The sequence below is a fragment of the Microcaecilia unicolor genome, chromosome 14 (genome assembly GCF_901765095.1).
Source record: "Microcaecilia unicolor chromosome 14, aMicUni1.1, whole genome shotgun sequence".
Taxonomy (NCBI): Eukaryota; Metazoa; Chordata; class Amphibia; order Gymnophiona; family Siphonopidae; genus Microcaecilia; species Microcaecilia unicolor.
In genome coordinates this window covers 14,673,602-14,693,308 of record NC_044044.1, presented here as the reverse complement: position 1 = coordinate 14,693,308, position 19,707 = coordinate 14,673,602, and the positions used below count along the sequence as shown (strand labels likewise).

Genomic DNA, 19,707 nt, shown 5'->3' with positions numbered 1-19,707 from the left:
TGAATTCCCTTGTTTCCTTTTGTCACCCCCAACCTCTAGTTTAAATGTCTAGAAATATACTGTCTGAATTTCTCCCCAAGGAAAAAATCCCCAAACCATAACAAAAAAAACAAAACAGAAAACAGTATCTATGCCACAAAATGACATACCATGAAACCCTCGAAGTACAATATCATAAGGCAATCCAGTATAACTACTACTACTATTTAGCATTTCTATAGCGCTACAAGGCGTACGCAGCGCTGCACAAACATAGAAGAAAGACAGTCCCTGCTCAAAGAGCTTACAATCTAATAGACAAAAAATAAAGTAAGCAAATCAAATCAATTAATGTGTACAGGAAGGAGGAGAGGAGGGTAGGTGGAGGCGAGTGGTTACAAGTGGTTACGAGTCAGAAGCAATGTTAAAGAGGTGGGCTTTCAGTCTAGATTTAAAGGTGGCCAAGGATGGGACAAGACGTAGGGGCTCAGGAAGTTTATTCCAGGCGTAGGGTGCAGCGAGACAGAAGGCGCGAAGTCTGGAGTTGGCAGTAGTGGAGAAGGGAACAGATAACAAGGATTTATCTATGGAGCGGAGTGCACGGGAAGGGGTGTAGGGAAGGACGAGTGTGGAGAGATACTGGGGAGCAGCAGAGTGAGTACATTTATAGGTTAGTAGAAGAAGTTTGAACAGGATGCGAAAACGGATAGGGAGCCAGTGAAGCGACTTGAGGAGAGGGTAGTATGAGTAAAGTGACCCTGGCAGAAGACGAGACGGGCAGCAGAGTTTTGAACCAATTGGAGAGGGGAGAGGTGACTAAGTGGGAGGCCAGCAAGAAGCAGATTGCAGTAGTCTAAATGAGAGGTGACAAGGGTGTGGATGAGGGTTTTGGTAGAGTGCTCAGAAAGAAAGGGGCAGATTTTACGGATGTTGTAAAGAAAGAAACGACAGGTCTTGGCGATCTGCTGGATATGAGCAGAGAAGGAGAGAGAAGAGTCAAAGATGACCCCAAGGTTTCGAGCTGAGGAGACAGGGAGAATGAGAGAGCCATCAACAGAAATAGAAAATGGGGGGAGTGGGGAGGTGGGTTTGGGGGGAAAAGATGAGAAACAGTATAGACATTTTTAAAGAATTTATACCCCTTATGAATCCCTCCCATACACACCCACAAAAGAAATTAGAGGAGCAGCTGCAAAGGTCAAAAATTTCCATCAGGCATGGGTGCTATTCAAAAATACCGTCCTGAAAGCCCAGACTAGTTATATTCCATGTATTAAAAAAGGAGGAAGGAAGGGCAAACAACAGCCAGCATGGTTGAAAAATGAGGTGAAGGAAGCTGTTAGAACTAAAAGAAAAAAAAAAAATCATTTAGGAAAAGGAAGAAGGATCTGACTAAAAAAAGTAAGAAACAGAATAAGGAAAGATAAATCAAATGGAAAGCGCTGATAAGGAAGGCAAAAGGAAACTTGGGAAAGAAGATTGCATTGGAGGCAAAAACACATAGTAAAATCTTTTTTTAGGTATATTGGAAGAAAGATGCCAGTAAAAGAATCAGTTAGACCGCTAGATGATTGAAGGTTAAAAGGGGTCCTTGAGGAAGACAAGAGCATAGCGTAGAGATTAAATGAATTCCTTGCTTCAGTCATCACCAAGGAAGATGTAGGAGAGATACCAGTAATCTCTATAACACACGAGGGAAATTTCAAACTTTAATTGAATAACAATTCCATTAACTTGGAAAGTTTGAATAAATAACAAGCTACCAAACACTATAAAAATAACACGTAACAACAAACTTCAGGAAATGACTGAAAGCACACTTGTTTGAAATAACTTACAAATAAGAATCCTCCTTAGAACTTGATTATTCTATATCTAAACCAACCACCTACTAATCCCTCTAAACTGATTATATTAGCCATATTATCATATGTTTTTTCTTTTTCATTATGTGTTATGTAAATTATTCCACAGACATATCTTCCTTAATTCTTATATAGTTATATGTTAATGTAGAACAAACCTCTTACTCTGTTCATAACTATATCTTTTGCAATATAATGTAAGCCACATTGAGCCTGCAAATAGGTAGGAAAATGTGGGGTACAAATGTAGCAAATAAATAAATAACAAATATTTAAACAAAACAGAACCTCAAATCTCCCGATACAGGAAAAATACAGATGTATCAAAACCCCTCAATCACTTTGAAGGGTTTTGATACATCTGTATTTTTCCTCTATCGGGAGATTTGAGGTTCCGTTTTGTTTAAATATTTGTTATCACGAGAGACACCCGCAAACAAAACGGAACCTCAAATCTCCCGATAGAGGAAAAATACAGATGTATCAAAACCCCTCAAAGTGATTGTATTACACAACTGGAAATTAAGAGACTGAGGGCTAGATGCACTAAACCTTAACGACCCTCTAACAACCCTTTAAGGAAGGAAATTCCTAACCCTTGCATGCATTAAAGGCCTTTTTCCTACGAAGCAAGCAGCTAACGAAAACGGAATGCAAAGGAGAAACTACCATTGAAATGTGGACAATTCGGAATGCACTAACCATACCAATGATTGCAACGAATCATTTACCGTCAGAAATTTTACGTGTGCTCAGACCTGTCGTTAAGGCCCCCTGCACCATAAAAATCCAAGCCAGCATGTTTAAAAAGAAAAGTGAGATACAAACACGTGACTCTCTGCTTTCCCCTGCATCATTACAAAACAAAATATACTGCTTCTCCCTGCAGCTTAAAAATCCTGTCTCTCCCCTTCTACTGCTACTACTACTACTTCTACTTAGCATTTGGATATTGAACTGGTCTAGCCAACTGTTGAATATTGCACTGGGAAAATGTGATCTGAGAACAGCACATTCCCCCCCCCCCCCCCCCCCCTTATTTTTGCCCTTTTGAGCTTGAGGACCAAAAACAGGCCGCCTCAGATTGAGACTTCAAAAGCCATTTGGGTCCAAACTAAAGGTGATTGTCCTCTTACTCTGTATTGTAATGTGATTCTTCTTTCATATACTGTATATCTGGACAAGACTACCTGAAAATACACTTGGCAGCCTGCCTGATTTCAGCAGCTTGGGCATATCAGGAGGGAACTGTTCCCACCTAGTCAAGACAAGCCGTGTATGGGACCCACTGCCGAAAAACAAAAGCAGCTCCTCTGCAGTCCTCACCCATGTGGCTCCTGGTAGGTTAGAGCTGTACTGGTCATCCCCAGGGCCGCCTAGAGGGGGGGGGCAAGATTCCCTAGGCCCAGTCTCCCGGGGGAGATCGACGCCGGGGTCTGTCTCTCTCCTGCTTGAACCCGGGTGATTGCGTTAGTGTGATAACCTGGGCCCTGCACACAGGAGCGGCGAGAGTGACAGAGGGAGAAGAAGAGAAGGTGCCGGAAGGTAAAGGTGCAGGGGTGGTGGCGGCCAGGAGCCGACTCTGTGGGTGCTTGAGCACCCCTAATATTGAGAAAATTCCTTGTATGTGTCCAGGGAAGGGTTATCAATAATTTTGAAAAGTTAGCTCCTATGGTGGCAGCCCTGGTCATCCCATATAGATGAAGACTGCAGTGGAGCCTGCTAATTTTTAGGGGGTGCAGGAAACAGGGAATTCCCACTTCAGTGGCATCATATGGCTGCAACCGCTGCACCTGGATAATTTATTTGTTTGTTTGTTGCATTTGTATCCCACATTTTCCCACCAATTTGCAGGCTCAATGTGGCTTACATTATGCCGTGATGGCGATCGCCATTTCCGGATAGAGAAATACAAGCGATATCACATTAAGGTGTATAAATGGTAAAGTAGAATACACACCACTTTATAATCGAAAGAGAAAAACGCCTAGATTTCGACCCAAATCAGGAGATAGACGTTTATCTCACAAAAACGAATAAATCGGTATAATGGAAAGCCGATTTTGGACGTTTTCAACTGCACTCCGTCGCAGATGTGGACAAAGTTGACGGGGGCGTGTCAGAGGTGTGGCGAAGGTGGAACTGGGGCGTGGTTATCGGCCGAGGAGAGATGTACGCGTTAGGGCGATAATCGAAAAAATAAAGGCGTTTTTAGCGAACATTTAGGACACTTTTGTTGGACCCTTTTTTCACACGAACAGGTCCCAAAAAAGTGCTCTAAATGACCAGATGACCATCGGAGGGAATCGGGGATGACCTCCCCTGACTCCCCCAGTGGTCACTAACCCCCTCCCACCACAAAAAATGATGTTTCACAACTTTTTATTGTCACCCTCAAATGTCATACCCACCTCCCTGGCAGCAGTATGCAGGTCCCTGGAGCAGTTGTTAGGGGGTGCAGTGGACTTCAGGCAGGTGGACCCAGGCCCATCCCCCCCTACCTGTTACAATTGTGCTGCTTAATGCTTATTAGTCGTCCAACCCCCCCAAACCCACTGTACCCACATGTAGGTGCCCCCCTTCACCCCTTAGGGCTATAGTAATGGTGTAGACTTGTGGGCAGTGGGTTTTGAGGGGGATTTGGGGGGCTCAACACACAAGGGAAGGGTGCTATGCACCTGGGAGCTCTTTTACCTTTTTTTTTGTTTTTGTAAAAGTGCCCCCTAGGGTGCCCGGTTGGTGTCCTGGCATGTGAGGGGGACCAGTGCACTACGAATCCTGGCCCCTCCCACGAACAAATGCCTTGGATTTATTCGTTTTTGAGCTGGGCGCTTTCATTTTCCATTATCACTGAAAAACAAAAACGCCCAGCTCACAAATTGTCGAATAAAACATGGACGTCTATTTTTTTCCGAAAATACGGTTCGGTCCGCCCCTTCACGGACCCGTTCTCGGAGACAAACGCCCATGGAGATAGACGTTTTCGTTCGTTTATGCCCCTCACAGTGGTATTACATTGACATTCCTAAATGATAAAGTGAATTATAGAATAAGTTGGACAGTCAAATATAGAAAGTTCATTTCCGGTGTGTGAAATAAAGTGGTAGTGCGTATTGCGTAACTTTCATTAGTAGCAGTGAAGGTTATCAGTGTAAGGAGTTCTGTTTTGTCTAGTTCATGTAAAGTCTAGTTGTCTAGTATTTAGGATGGATCGCTATGGTATGCCTTTTTGAACAGGTTGGTTTTCAGTAGTTTTCGGAAGATTGCTAGGTTGTGCATTGTTTTTATGGCCTTTGGTAGTGCTTTCCACAGTGGCGCGCTTATGTAGGAGAAGCTGGATGCATATGTGGATTTAAATTTAAGTCCTTTGCAGCTGGGGTAATGGAGACTCAAGAATGTGCGTGCTGATCTTTTTGTGTTTCTAGTTGGCAATGTCATTGCAGTGTTGGAGAATGGGCGATGGTGGGGGGGGGGGGGGGGGGGGGATTTCGGTTATAGCTGAGTAAAGTGGTGTGGAGCCGTGTTAGCCCACTTATTTCTCATCTGAAGAATGGTTACCTTCAAAAGCTAATCAAAAAATATACGAAGTCCAATAAAAAAATGGTATCATCTTATTTTCTTTTCTCTGTTTTGATTTCTTTCTATTTATTACGCTTATAACCGGATACTCCAAATTCTCTTCCGGAGGCGTTTTGTTGGATTTTTCTGGTGAGAACCTAAAATCAGAAGCCCTAAATATAACCGACCTGTAATAATTTACCAACAAAAGCCGTTCATGTGTGAGGATTACGTGAATCGACCCGCTGACTGCTTTGAATTTCTCAGAAAAGCTGAGAGGCTTTCCTTATTTGGCTTGAAATCCTTCCCACACTTTCTCTGCAGAATTTCTCTCTACCAACAGCAATGAAGAGGATATTGGCATTCTGCCTGCAGCCCCATCCCAGTCCCTTCGTCTGCACCCCTCCTTGTGCCTTGCTTGGATTAACCTCTTCCCATAAACTGCAGATGTCCTTTCCTGGGTCTGTTTCCCTGTCCCCTTACAAACCAGCAGCAGAGACTTCCTGCCTAGGAGTTCAGTTGCAAGGTAGGTGTAGTGAATCTTTGAGCACTTTGAACAAACTCATTGTGACTAGGGAGGGTTAATTTGTAGTGGGTTTAGTACCTTCCATCTTTTTGAAGGTTGGTTCCTGTGATTGGGAGGCTGGGGTGAGGTTTATAAAGAAATACATGTGACTGTTTTTAGTTAAGTGTTTGCAAATAAAAGGCTAAAAGTGAGGAAAACTGCAAAAGAACAAAAGGAGGGACAGACTGAGAGACAAAAAACAAACAAGAAAGGAGAGACAGACACATGACAGGAAGAGAAGGGGGGCGTGGGGGACAGTGAGTCTAACAGGGAAAGTGAGAGAGAGGGAAGCAAGAGAGACAGGCGTTTGACAGTAAAAGTGAGATCATGAAGCACAGGCCAAATGAGACTGAAATAGAGGGAGGGAGGTGAAGACAGAGAGTGAGAAAGAGGGTGAGAAAAAAAAACATATTAGTGTGAAAGTGAACTGTGGATTAAATGCAGTTTCTCAAGTCCTGGCATTTTGTCAAACAGTGATCTGCATCCTCCTGGTCCGTCACCAGTCTTTCTCCTGAGAGACACTTGCAGACCGAGCAACACACACAGGTAAGACGTCTTAACTTTTTCTTAGAGAGCAAAACTATCTGCTTGGAGAACAGTAACTTGGGATTTCAGTAAAAGGGGGGAGGTGGTTGTTAGTAAAAGGGAGCCAATTTACCACCCAACGCTGACTGTTCCCACAGGAAAAGTAAGATCAGATGATGTGAATGTTGTTCTGATCTGCTGTCTCCTGTCTTTCTATGTGTTCACAGTAATTAGTTTAGATCCTTGACTCAATATTCGCTTAAACTTCCTTTTTATTGTCATATGTACAATACAAACAGTAGTTGCACGATTTAATTTTCCCTATGGGAGTACTACACTTTCTCTATGCCTCACTTCCAGCTCCCAGCTCAGGCTGAGGTGCCGATGATCAAAAGTACATGCAGGTTCTAGAGGCCATTGGCAATGTATTATAGTGCCTGCATTTATTTATTTATTTGTCGCATTTGTACCCCACATTTTCCCACCTATTTGCAGGCTCAATGTGGCTTACGTAGTACCGTAGAGGCGTTTGCCAATTCGGTTGATAACAAATACAAGGTTATGTTGTGGTCAGATGAGGTAGATGTGGATCAGGCGTCATGGGGTCGAAGGGAATGAAGATTATAAATTGTCCAGTACGATCATTGGTTATGCTGTGTTGCTGGGTGTGGGGATTTACGTTGGATCGGTGGGATAGGCCTTTTTGAAGAGGTGAGTTTTTAGTGATTTCCTGAAGTTTAAGTGGTGATAGATTGTTCTCACAGCATTTGGGAGTCCGTTCCATAGTTGTGTGCTTATGTAGGAGAAGCTAGATGCGTAAGTTGTTTTGTATTTTAGTCCTTTACCGTTTGGGTAATGTAGGTTTAGGTATGATCGTGATGATCCGATTCTGTTTCTGGTTGGTAGATCTATGAGGTCTGTCACGTATCCTGGGACTACACAGTAGATAATTTTGTTGGCCAAAAAGTGCAGATTTTGAAGATGATCCGTTCTTTGATTGGGAGCCAGTGCAACTTTTCTTGTAGGGGTTTAGCACTTTCAAATCGTTTTTTTAACCATATATCAATCTGGCTGCTGTATTTTGGGCGGTCTGGAGGTTTTTTTTGTGAGTTGTACTTTACATCCCGCATAGATTCCGTTGCAGTAATCTGCATGGCTTAGGACCATTGATTGTATTAGGTTTCAAAAAGTTTCCCTCGGGAAGAAAGGTTTTATTCGTTTGAGTTTCCACATTGCATAGAACATTTTCTTTATTACAGTATTTACTTGGTTCTCGAGAGTAACGTTGCGGTCAATTGTGACGCCGAGTATTTTTAAGCTGTCTGAAGTAGGGAACCTGCTCAGAAGGGTCTCGCACAGCAAATGAGCGCGCCAGGCCTTAGCGCAGAGAGCGTGCAAATGCAGCCAAGCTCATTTAAATGAGGTAATTCTGTATCCCTCCCCAATGATCAGAAAAGAGCACCCAAAACAAAGGCGCTGTTCTGGCGCTATTCTAAACAGCGCCGGAGTTTTGATCGTCTGCCCAAGCGCCTGTGCCTGATCTAGGATGAGCCTCTTCACTTACTTACGTTTGAGTTCTAATCCCTGGCTCTTTCACTGGCTCTGATTTATTTATATATTTATTACATTTGCATCCCACATTTTCCCACCTATTTGTAGGCTCAATGTGGCTTACATAGTGCCGGAGAGGCGTTACAGACTCCAGTGTAAACAAATACAAAGTGATGTTGTGGTAAGATAAAGTCCATGTGGCACAGCCACACTAGGGAATCGTACAACGGAAGAGTTGTGTTATGTCCATTACGTTCTTTAGTTTTATTTATTTATTGCATTTGTATCCCACATTTTCCCACCTTTTTGCGGGTTCAGTGTGGCTTACAAAAAGGTGGGAAAATGTGGGATACAAATGCAATAAATAAATAAAACTAAAGAACGTAATGGACATAACACAACTCTTCCGTTGTTGTGTTGCAAAGATCAGGCATTTATGTTGGATCCGTAGGGTAAGCCTTTTTAAACAGGTTAGTTTTTAGTGTTTTCCGGAAACGATAAAGCGATCACAGGTGAATTGCTTTATCTGCCTTCAATTTAATCTCCAGCTTTGCCCCTGATTCCCTTTATCTGGTCTCAGGTGAGTCACTGTATCCTCTCTCTGTCCCTGACTCTTGGGCCAATGCTCAAAACGTAACACCGTCGCTAGAGGCGATTAGAATCGGTGTTAGTGTGCTCAGAGGATTCTAGCGGTGGAGACAATGTGCAAACCAAAAAGTTATGCAAATAGCATGCAAATGTAGTCAAACAGATGTTAATGAGGTCATTCCCTATTCCCTTCCAATGCTTAGAGAACAGCGTACCAAACAAAGCCACCCTTACTGCTGAAACCCTAACGCCAGCTCGGTGCAGGAGTTAGACTGTTAGAGGGGATTTCTCACACTTCTTTCTTTAAAATCTGCCAGTTTTTAAATTTCTTTTGGAAGTAGAAGAAAGCCCGTGAAGCCCTTAAGCACCGCTACTAAGAAATAAATGTGCACGAGTCCGAGCAAACCCAAAAGCAAAAGCACACATTGCTGCCTGGTTCCTGTGCTTACATATAAGCCTTCCAAGTAAAGAAAAAATTGAAACGTTATATATTTAAATGGACAGAAAACACATGGTAATGTATGCTTTGCTTTCGGGTTTGCTGGCGCACGTACGCAAGACCTGAACTTACTGCAAAACTCTTCAGCACATGTGCCGAGCACATTCCTCCGTTGCGTTTGCTTTTACAGCACGCATATAATTTGAATACCATTTCCTTTGAGCATTGTCAAGCTAGTTTTCTGCGCTGTTGGCTTTACTGCGGGAGTTCGGAACATTAGCCTGTCTGTGTCTGATCTCAAGGGAGTCACTTTCCCTATCTCCCAGTGCTTTTATCTAGGATCCCTAATTCTCTGTGGATTGCAAGACCAGTGCTCTAACCACTAGGCCACTCCTCCACTCCGGAATCTTGCTATTCTTTGGGGTTCTACATGGAATGTCGCTACTCTTTGAGATTCTGCATGGAATCTTGTCACTCTTTAAGATTCCAGAATCTTCTTTATTTAGATTTTGCTCACACCTTTTTCAGTAGTAGCTCAAGGTGAGTTACATTCAGGTACTCTGGATATTTCTCTGTCCCAGGAGGGCTGACAATCTAAGTTTGTACCTGAGGCAATGGGAGGGTTAAGTGACTTGCCCAAGATCACAAGGAGCAGCAGTGGGACTTGAACCGGCCACCTCTAGATTTCAAGACCGGTGCTCTAAAGCCCGCATTTAATTTTGATCATCGGCATCTCAGACTGAGCTGGGGACAGTGAGGCATAGAGAAAGTGTAGTACTCCCTTACGGAAAATTAAATTGTACAACTATTGTTTGTATCGTTCACATGATAATAAAGAGAAAGTTGCTGTTTTTTGAAAGGCTTTTTGAAAATTGCCCACCCTTTCTTTTGGTAAAACGCATACTCATTAGGTGAAGCCTCAGGATGGGACTAGGCTGCATTGTTTGGAAGGGGAAAGGTGTCTGCAGAAAAAGTGAGTGCTGATTTCTGTGCATACATTTTTCTATGCAGTCATCCAGGAGAAAATGTGCATGCACTCTCCCTATAAGAACTGGTGTAAAGTTAGTGAGTAAAAATACTTTGTCCATGGACGAGCAGGATGTGTCAGCCACACACTGGTGGCGTCATCCGACAAGCCTGGAAACAGTGGCGTTCCTAGGGGGGCTGACACCCGGGGCGGATCGCCGATGCGCCCCGCCCCCCGGGTGCAGCGCCACCCCCCCCCCCCCGGTGCAGCGCGACCCCCCCGGCGAAAGAACACCCCCCCCGGCGAAAGAACACCCCCCCCCGGGTGCATGCCGCTGGGGGGGTGCCGCGCGCCGGTCAGCTTCACTCGTTTCCATGCTCCCTCTGCCCCGGAACAGGTTACTTCCTGTTCCGGGGCAGAGGGAGCATGGAAACGAACGAAGCTGACCGGTGCGCGGCACCCCCCCCAGCGGCGTGCACCCAGGGCGAACCGCCCCCACCGCCCCCCCCCCTTGGTACGCCACTGCCTGGAAATGGATTACGTTCTCCCAGAGCTCACAGGGAACTTTTGGAAGGCTCTCGCTGAGGTTGCATCGCTTGCCCTGTATATATGTCCCAGAGAGCCGCTCCAGGATGCTTACACTCACATTCCCATCCAGAAGGTGCACAAGAAATTTTTGCTCTTCACAGTCCTGGGCAAACACTACCAGTACCGAGTCTTCCCATTTCGCACAAAGAGTCTTCAATAAGTTTGTGGCAGTAGCAGCAGCACACCTCTGCAAGGATGGGATGTACGTATTCCCCTACCTTGTTGGACCTTCACCACGTGAGACCGTGGCCGCAGTCAGTGCCACGGTAACTCTCCTCCAAGCGCTCAGCTCTTCAGCTTGGAAAAGAGAAGGCTGAGGGGAGATATGATTGAGGTCTACAAAATCCTGAGTGGTGTAGAACGAGTAGAAGTAAATCGATTTTTTTACTCGTTCCAAAAGTACAAAGACTAGGGTACACTCGAGGAAGTTACATGGAAATACTTTTGAAACAAATAGGAGGAAATATTTTTTCACTCAATGAATAATTAAGCTCTGGAACTCTTTGCTGGAGGATGTGGTAACAGCGGTTAGCGTATCTGGGTTTAAAAAAATGTTTGGACAAATTCCTGGAGGAAAAGTCCATAGTCTGCTATTGAGACAGACATGGGAAGCAACTGCTTGCCCTGGGATTTGTAGTATGGAATGTTGCCACGATTTGGGTTTCTGCCAGGTGCTTGTGACTGTTTGGAAAATAGATATTGGGCTAGATGGACCATTGGTCTGACCCAGTATGGCTACTCTTATGATCTTATGGTCAGTGTGCACTCGATTCACACACTAGAATTCATCAGAGCTGAAGTCTGCACAAAACGCAGTATGGCCTTCCTATCTTTCCCCAGAGGACAGGCGATATCACACCTAGTGCGGTGTATCACATCTGCGAGAAGCGTACCATCACGGACCCTCCTAGGACACTTTGCAGCATTGAGCCACATCATGCCCTTAGCCAAGCTACACATGCGGCCACTCCAGTGGTACCTCAGGAACAGATGGAACCAGCACAAACAACCGCTGTCTCAATACCCAGTCCGCCTGCGAGGCACAAAAGTGGTGGCAAGACCACCACAACATCTATAGAGGAAGACTCCTCCAACAATCTCAGCACAGTCACCACGGATGCCTACAAGCTCTGGTGGGGAGCCCACATTCTCCACATAAGAACCGAAGGCACCTGGTCCCCCTCCGAATCAAAATACCACATCAGCCCCCTGGAGCTCAGAGCTATTGGAAATGTACGCCAAGCCTTCACTCCCTGGATCTCCAACAAAAAAACATCCTGATCCAAACATCAACAAACAGGGAGGCACGGGCTCCCTCCCCCTTTGCAAGGAGGCACTCAGGATCTGGACTTTTGCTCTCTCCAGATACAGTCTCTTACAAGCAACCTACCTGCCAGGACTCCACAACATGCTGGTGGGCAACCTTAGCCAGAAGCTGGACCCCCACAAATTGTCCCTACACCCGAAAGTCATGCAAGAACTGTTCCACAGGTGGGGCACACTACTGATGGACCTCTTCACCTGCGAAGGCAATGTGAAGTTCAGACTCTTCTACTCCAAATGACCTTCACAGCTCAGGCTGAGCCATGACACCTTTGCAATCCACTGGAGGCACCAACCGCTCTACGCTTACCCCCTCCCCAACGGACCTCATCCACAAGACACAGATGATTATTCAGGACAAGGCCACCATTCTCCTAATCACACCCTATTGGCCCAGACAAGCGTGGTTTCCCTGCCTCAGGAGCTTAGCTAAGATTGGATGGCAGACCCAGTGGTGGGAGACGGGGCTGGTGGTTGGGAGGCTGGGATAGTGCTGGGCAGACTTATACGGTCTGTGCCAGAGCCGGTGGTGGGAGGCGGGGATAGTGCTGGGCAGACTTATACAGTCTGTGCCAGAGCTGGTGGTAGGAGGCGGGACTGGTGGTTCGGAGGCGGGGATAGTGCTAGGCAGACTTATACGGTCTGTGCCAGAGCCAGTGGTGGGAGGCGGGGCTGGTGGTTGGGAGGCGGGGATAGTGCTGGGCAGACTTATACGGTCTGTGCCAGAGCCGGTGGTGGGAGGCAGGGCTGGTGGTTGGGAGGCGGGGATAGTGCTGGGCAGACTTATACGGTCTGTGCCAGAGCCGGTGGTGGGAGGTGGGACTGGTGGTTCGGAGGCGGGGATAGTGCTAGGCAGACTTATACGGTCTGTGCCAGAGCCAGTGGTGGGAGGCGGGGCTGGTGGTTGGGAGGCGGGGATAGTGCTGGGCAGACTTATACGGTCTGTGCCAGAGCCGGTGGTGGGAGGCAGGGCTGGTGGTTGGGAGGCGGGGATAGTGCTGGGCAGACTTATACGGTCTGTGCCAGAGCCGGTGGTGGGAGGTGGGACTGGTGGTTCGGAGGCGGGGATAGTGCTAGGCAGACTTATACGGTCTGTGCCAGAGCCAGTGGTGGGAGGCGGGGCTGGTGGTTGGGAGGCGGGGATAGTGCTGGGCAGACTTATACGGTCTGTGCCAGAGCCGGTGGTGGGAGGTGGGGATAGTGCTGGGCAAACTTATACAGTCTGTGCCCTGAAGAGGACAGGTACAAATCAAAGTAGGGTATACACAAAAAGTAGCACATATGAGTTTATCTTGTTGGGCAGACTGGATGGACCGTGCAGGTCTTTTTCTGCCGTCATCTACTATGTTACTATGTTCTTAGAATGGCTGGCAACAATACCGCCAGTACATCTACTGAGCCGACCAGATCTCATTACGCAGGACCATAGGGCCACACTACACCCCAACCTGAGAACCCTGGTCCTTTCAGCATGGATGTTGAAAGGCTAACAGCCCCTTTTCATGTGTCTCTGGAAGTCATGAACTTCTTTCTAGTGGGCTGGTGGCCCTCTACCAGAAAATCCTACACCCTCAAGTGGAAAAGGTTCCGGACCTGGAGTACCGCGGCATGGACAGACCTCCTCTCATGCCCTCTCCCAGCTGTCCTACAGTACCTACTCAGCCTACTGGATACAGGCCTCAGGACCTCACACAAGACCGGCTCATTCTCTTATGGACATGTTGCTACAGTGCTTGTTCGTCATTATGGCTGAAAATTTCCTCATCAGAATGGTAATGTTATAGTTTTGGCCATGTTGATCATTTTGCCATGTTGGTACTGTTCTTGATTGTCACAATCTTCTTGCCATGTTGACATGTTCTTGTTGGTCTATTTACTTTGCCATGTTGGTAATGTTCTGATTTGCCATGTGGCTCACGTAACCTTTCTTACCTTCCGTGGTTGGGTCCACCATGTGGACCTTTAAATAAAGTCTTTTTTTAAACACAGAGCTGCCTCTCAATGCCTTCTCTGCCCTGCAGTCTCATCCTACCTCAGCGGGATAGTGGGCTCATGAAGGGGCCCCTCCTATAGGGACAACTCCTACTATCTGGCCCCTTCTCAACCTTCAGCTGGAGTGTCACCAGTATGTGGCTGACTCATCCTGCTTGTCTGTGGAGAAAGTGGACTTACTTACCTGTAATGGGGGGTTCTCCGTGGACAGCAAGATCAGTCAGCCCCACAGACCCTCCCTCCTCCCCAACGGATGGTTCCACAGGATAAAGCTGGGAACACCTGGGGAAGGAAGGGACATTCTGGGACATATATACAGGACAAACAATGCATGCACAGAGCACAGAGGGAGCCTTCCAGAAGTTCCCTCTGAGGTCTGGGAGAGCATAATCCAATTCTGGGTTTGTCAGATGATGCCACCAGTGTGTGGCTGACTGATCCTGTTGTCCACGGAGAACTCCCATTACAGGTAAGTACACATTTCAGAATTTATCTCCCTGTACCTCAGTCCTTATCTCTCTGCCTCTGTCACTGACTGTGTGTGACCTTGAAGCAGGGGCGTATCTGTAATGGGGCCACGGGGGCCAGGGCCCCCGTAGATTTGGCCCTGGACCCCCCCTACCGACGGCTCTTGCAACCCCCCTCCCTCCGCCAAGCTGCCGTCACCTACCTTTGCTGGCGGGGGACCCCAACCCCCGCCACCCGAAGCCGTTGTCCTTCCTTCGTTTGTTTTTTTCTTTCTGAGTCTGACTCGTCTCTGATGTCCTGCACGTACACAATGTGCAGGACGTGTGCAGGACATCAGAGTCAAACTCAGAAAGAAGAAAACAAACGAAGGAAGGACAACGGCTTCGGCTGGCGGGGGTTGGGGTCCCCCGCCAGCAAAGGTAAACGACAGCGGGCGGGGGGTCGAGAGGGTCGTCAGGCGGGCGACAGTTGTTGGAGGTGGTTCCGGCGGTGGCGGCGGCAATGCCGGGGGGGGGGGGGCTAAAATGTGCCCCCTCACCTCAGCTCTGGACCCCCCTACCGGCGAAGTCCAGATAGGCCCCTGCCTTGAAGTGAGTCACTTTATCCCCTTGTGCCTCTGTTTTCCTGCATATAATGTGCAGTGTTGATGTTGGCTTCACTTTTTCAAAAGAACAAAAGCAGGAAATTCCTCTACGGCAATCCAAGGGCACACCGAAAGAGTAGAGGATGACGCAGGCTTGGGAGCTGCAGAAAAATCATTTTATTAGAGCACCAACAGTAAAGACCCGACATGGGTCTGTGTTTTGGTGGGCAACTCACCTGCTTCAGGGGTCACATAAAAACACCACCTCTGGCCTTTGATTCCTTTTGGGACTATCAGTAACCCAAGGATTTTCAGCCCGTCCTCTCCTCCTTTTGCGTCTGTTTGGCAGTTCTTTCTTACAGTGGCAAAAGCGGGCGGCTTGTCCGTTGAAACATAGCTTCAGTTTTTCACCTATTTTTCTTGGCATGTGACTCAAGGACGGGAAATGTGCTGCCAGACCACAAACCTCAGAGGTGGCTGTATGTCATCTCTCACGTATTAAGTCTGGCAATTGTTCTCCTATTCATATCAGAGGTGATGGAACAGGATCGCATTTCTATCCTAAGAACCATTGGTACACTCTCTAATGTAACACACAACCAGTGCGTTTTTTTTCTAGCGAAAAAAGTGCTGGTACTCAAATGCCAGGCCACCCTTCAGGGGTGGGGTGATCACTGAAGGACCCACCTCACAATAGCCAGGCCCCCTGCGACCAGTCATAGAATCTATGACGGCAGAATTGGTGTGTAGAGCCTGAGCTCTTTCATTAAAACTTGGGGGCCATGGGTCAATTTTAGCAGACAATGGAAAAGGTGCCGGTACTCAAATGCCAGGCCACCCTTCAGGGTTGGGGTGATCACTGAGGGACCCACCCCACAATAGCCAGGCCCCCTGCAACCAGTCGCAGAATTGGTGTGTACAGCCTGAGCTCTTTCATTAAAACTTGGGGGCCATGGGTCAATTTTAGCAGACAATGGAAAAGGTGCCGGTACTCAGTACCCCCAAGTACCCCCTCAAAAAAGCCCTGGACTCAATACACACAGTGTCTCTACACGGAAGACCTTACCAGTGACGATCCTAGGTCGGCTGCCACCCGAGGCGGATCACAGATGCGCACCCCTCCCCAGGTGCAGCACGACACCCCCCCCTGATGCAATGACACTCCCCCCCGGGTGCATTCTTAGCTGCTGGGAGCAGCTGCATGGCTCTGCGCTCCGCTGGCTCCCTGCTCCCTCTGCCCAGGAACAGGAAGTAACCTGTTCCGGGGCAGAGGGAGCAGGGAACCAGCGGAGCCGACAGGCGCACGGCTGCTCTCTGCACCCCTCCAGCAGCGTGCACCCGGGGCGGACCACCCCCACCGCCCCGCCCTTGGTACACCGCTGGTCCTTACCCACCCAAGCTATGGATAGGGAGCTTTAAAGGGTCATTGCAGGCGTTAATATGTTAGCACCTATTTCCCCCAAATGAGCAAGAAGAAAAGACAGTAAAATTCTAAATTTAAAAACTGCTGGTTGCCATGTCGCTGTATGGTATGAGCTAGTGTGCAGGGAAGTGGGGACCAGCATCTGGCCCATGGTCTGCCTCCTTTGCATGCTTAATAACTGCTAAGGTTGGCAGAGACCTGAAATGCAGCCACTTGACAGGATTGAAAACCACAGACCAGGCAACAAGTGCTTTTCTCCATGAACTAGCCATTTCCTTCCAATGTGTGTACCCAGAGATGGAGATATAGCAAACCATTGAGGGATTAGAACTGAGGCACAGCAAGATAATTCTCAAATGTGCACAGGTAGTTGTAATGCATTTTTACTCACATACTTTGCAGCAGTTCCTAGGAGCCAACAGTTGGATGTGCTAAACTGAACCCAATTTATCCCTCTTTACACACAGTGCTGTATATTTTGGGGTGCTCAAACACTCACTGAGCTGGCACCTCTGTGTGTGCAGAAGGAAGCTTGCACTGCTGTGCAGTGGTGTGCTCTATAGGGAAAGATCATATTGATGCTTTCTGTGTTGTACCTGTTTGTGTGGTGTATGAAGCAAATTACTAGCTCTACTTTCACTAGAAGAAATGAATTTAGCATCGTGTAATTAAAAGTTTTCTTCACTCAACGTGTAATTAAACTCTGGGGAATTCGTTGCCAGAGAATGTGGTAAAGGCGGTTAGCTTAGCGGGGTTTAAAAAAAAGGTCTGGACAGCTTCCTAAAGGAAAAGTTCACAGACCATTATTAAATTGACTTGGGGAAAATCCGCTGCTTATTTCTGGGATAAGCAGCATAAAATGTATTGAACTTTTTGGGGACCTTGCCAGGTATTTGTGACCTGGATTGGCCACTGTTGGAAACAGGACGCTGGGCTTGATGGACCTTTGGTCTGTCCCAGTGTGGCAATACTTATGTACTTAATGGGCAGTTCCACTGTTAGAATTGAATACTATAATTTCTTTGTTGTTTTATCCTTCTAGGTGGCTGACCGGTACACTCGTTTACCACTTCTTATTACCATGCTAGTGCCAACCATGGGCTTTCACCCTGTCCTCGCCAATAGTTCTTCCTACCAACAGTGCAGTCATGACTACAAGTTCCCAATCTACACTGGAGCCTACCTGTTCATCTTTCTTCTGGGCTTCAGTTTCAATGCATCGTCCCTCTACGTCTTCCTGTGCCTCATCCCTCGCAGAACGCCCAACAACATCTTCATGATCAACCTGGCTGTGTCTGACCTCTTCTTTACCTTGACCCTACCCCTCCGTATCATCTACTACCTGAGGCAGGGTGATTGGATCTTTGGAAGTCCCCTCTGTGGCATCCTCATTTACGCATTTTATCTGAACATGTATACCAGTATCCTCTTTCTCACTGCACTGAGTGTGTCCCGCTATGTGGCTGTGCTTCATCCAATGAGGATCAGGGTGCTCTTCAGCTTTAGGAGGTCCGTGGTCATATCGGTGGTCATTTGGTTGGTAGTTGGCTTGGCCACATCTCCATTTCTCCTGGCCAAATCCTTCTGGAGGGATGGAAAGGTCCGTTGCTTCGAGCCCAGGAATGAATCCTCACTAACTCGTATCCTTATCATGAACTACAGTGGTCTTATTGTGGGCTTCGCTATACCCTTCTTCACCATTGTCATCTGCTATGCATGCATCATCAGGCACCTGAAACGGGGTAGCCAGGACCTAAAGGGTTGCCAGCCTCGGCGGGGCCGTGTCATAGCCCTCATTGTCATTGTTCTCTGTGTCTTCTTCTTCTGCTTCCTGCCTTACCATATCCAGCGCACAGTACACTTACACTTTGCGACTCATAGACGGGATGACTGTTCGATCACCTTGCTTATGCAGAAAATGGTGGTTCTTACAATCTGCATGGCATCCACCAACAGCTGCTTTAACCCACTGCTCTACTACTTTGCCGGGTCCAGCTTTCGTAGCGCCCTCCGGAGTAAAGTGAGGCACAATAATACAGGATCCTCCTGGAAGGGGCATGGTATCCAAACTTAGTTTGGGGAAGGACATTTGCTTGAAGCGAAGACTGATCCTATGGAGACATCTAACCACCAGTACGTGACCTATACCATGTCAGGTTCCAATCCCATCACCACCACCAGACTCTCTGTATGGCAGAATACTGAGAGCATAGAGCCATGACACAGCAGATGTCCATTCCTAACCACCTTGGCTACAAATTTCACCGTGTGACCTGGTGCTAAGAACAGAGAGCAGTGTCACCTGTAAACCGAGGCTCTAATCCCACAGCTGCCACCAATCTCAAAGGTCCATATTAAGCCAGTATACTATTTCCAACAGTGCATTCACTGTGATTGTGAAGGCTCTGTGGTGCTATATCTTATTATTCCAAATGCGAATCTTAGAATTTTTAACTGTTGACCTCCTGACTACTCATTGAGGGATGTTACTGAGCATAGCATCCTGTTTGCATGTTTGGCCACCGCTGCACATTAAGCAGAAGATTTCAGCATATTATCTGCGATGACAGTTATATCTCTTTCCCCCCGACCCCATGACGCCTGATTCACTTGTACCTCATGTGACCACAACACAATCTTGTATTTGTTATCAACCGAAATGGCAAACGCCTTTACGGTACTTTGTAAAGCACATTGAGCCTGCAAATAGGTGGGAAAATGTGGGGTATAAATGTAACAAATAAATAAATTTGTATTTCATGTCACTTTCATATCATGAGGGGGAGGGGGAGACACCTCAAGGGCGATAGCGAGCAAAATGTTGTCAGTTTGCTGGTTTAATCAAGTATGAACAATGAATGTGTCTATGCTGCAAACCACAATTCTAAATTCATTCTTCCAAGATTGGGTCAAACTTAACTGGTTGGTATTGTAGCAAATTGCCAACTGTCTTATTTGTGATGCCACATTTTGATCATGAAGGAGTGTAATCTGTATGGAGTGGCAAGTGCGACTCTGGTTGCCTTGTTGGGCAGACAGGATGGGCTGTGTGGGTTTTATCTGCCATCATCTACTATGTCGCTTCAGATATGTTACTCACATTTCCTCCTCTTCGTCTCTGTCACAGTGCTCTTCAGCAGGTCACTTGACTATCCTGTCTTTTGCAAATTGACTAATTTATTTTAGACATGATCTTGCTGTCCATTGATCCTTGTAATCTTGTCTATAATACAAGTAGTTAAACTCTCATCAGTATTCCCCTGACTTGTAATGAGGAGTGAGGTTTTATCATT

General features: G+C 46.9%; 1 protein-coding gene across 2 annotated transcripts; it reads left to right on the top strand.

Moving 5' to 3' along the window:
- The first annotated feature begins 5,901 nt into the window (after positions 1-5,901).
- Positions 5,902-19,072, top strand: LOC115458337 (cysteinyl leukotriene receptor 2-like). Of its 2 annotated transcripts, XM_030188228.1 has the most exons (3): positions 5,902-5,928; positions 6,442-6,513; positions 17,457-19,072. In XM_030188228.1, the coding sequence occupies exon 3, from the start codon at positions 17,496-17,498 to the stop codon at positions 18,486-18,488; it is 993 nt and encodes a 330-aa protein (XP_030044088.1). In that variant the 5' UTR covers positions 5,902-5,928; positions 6,442-6,513; positions 17,457-17,495; the 3' UTR covers positions 18,489-19,072. The 2 variants fall into 2 exon arrangements, with proteins under 2 accessions (XP_030044088.1, XP_030044086.1); XM_030188226.1 differs by lacking the exon at positions 5,902-5,928 and having other exon boundaries at positions 6,402-6,513.
- Positions 19,073-19,707: the final 635 nt, after the last annotated feature.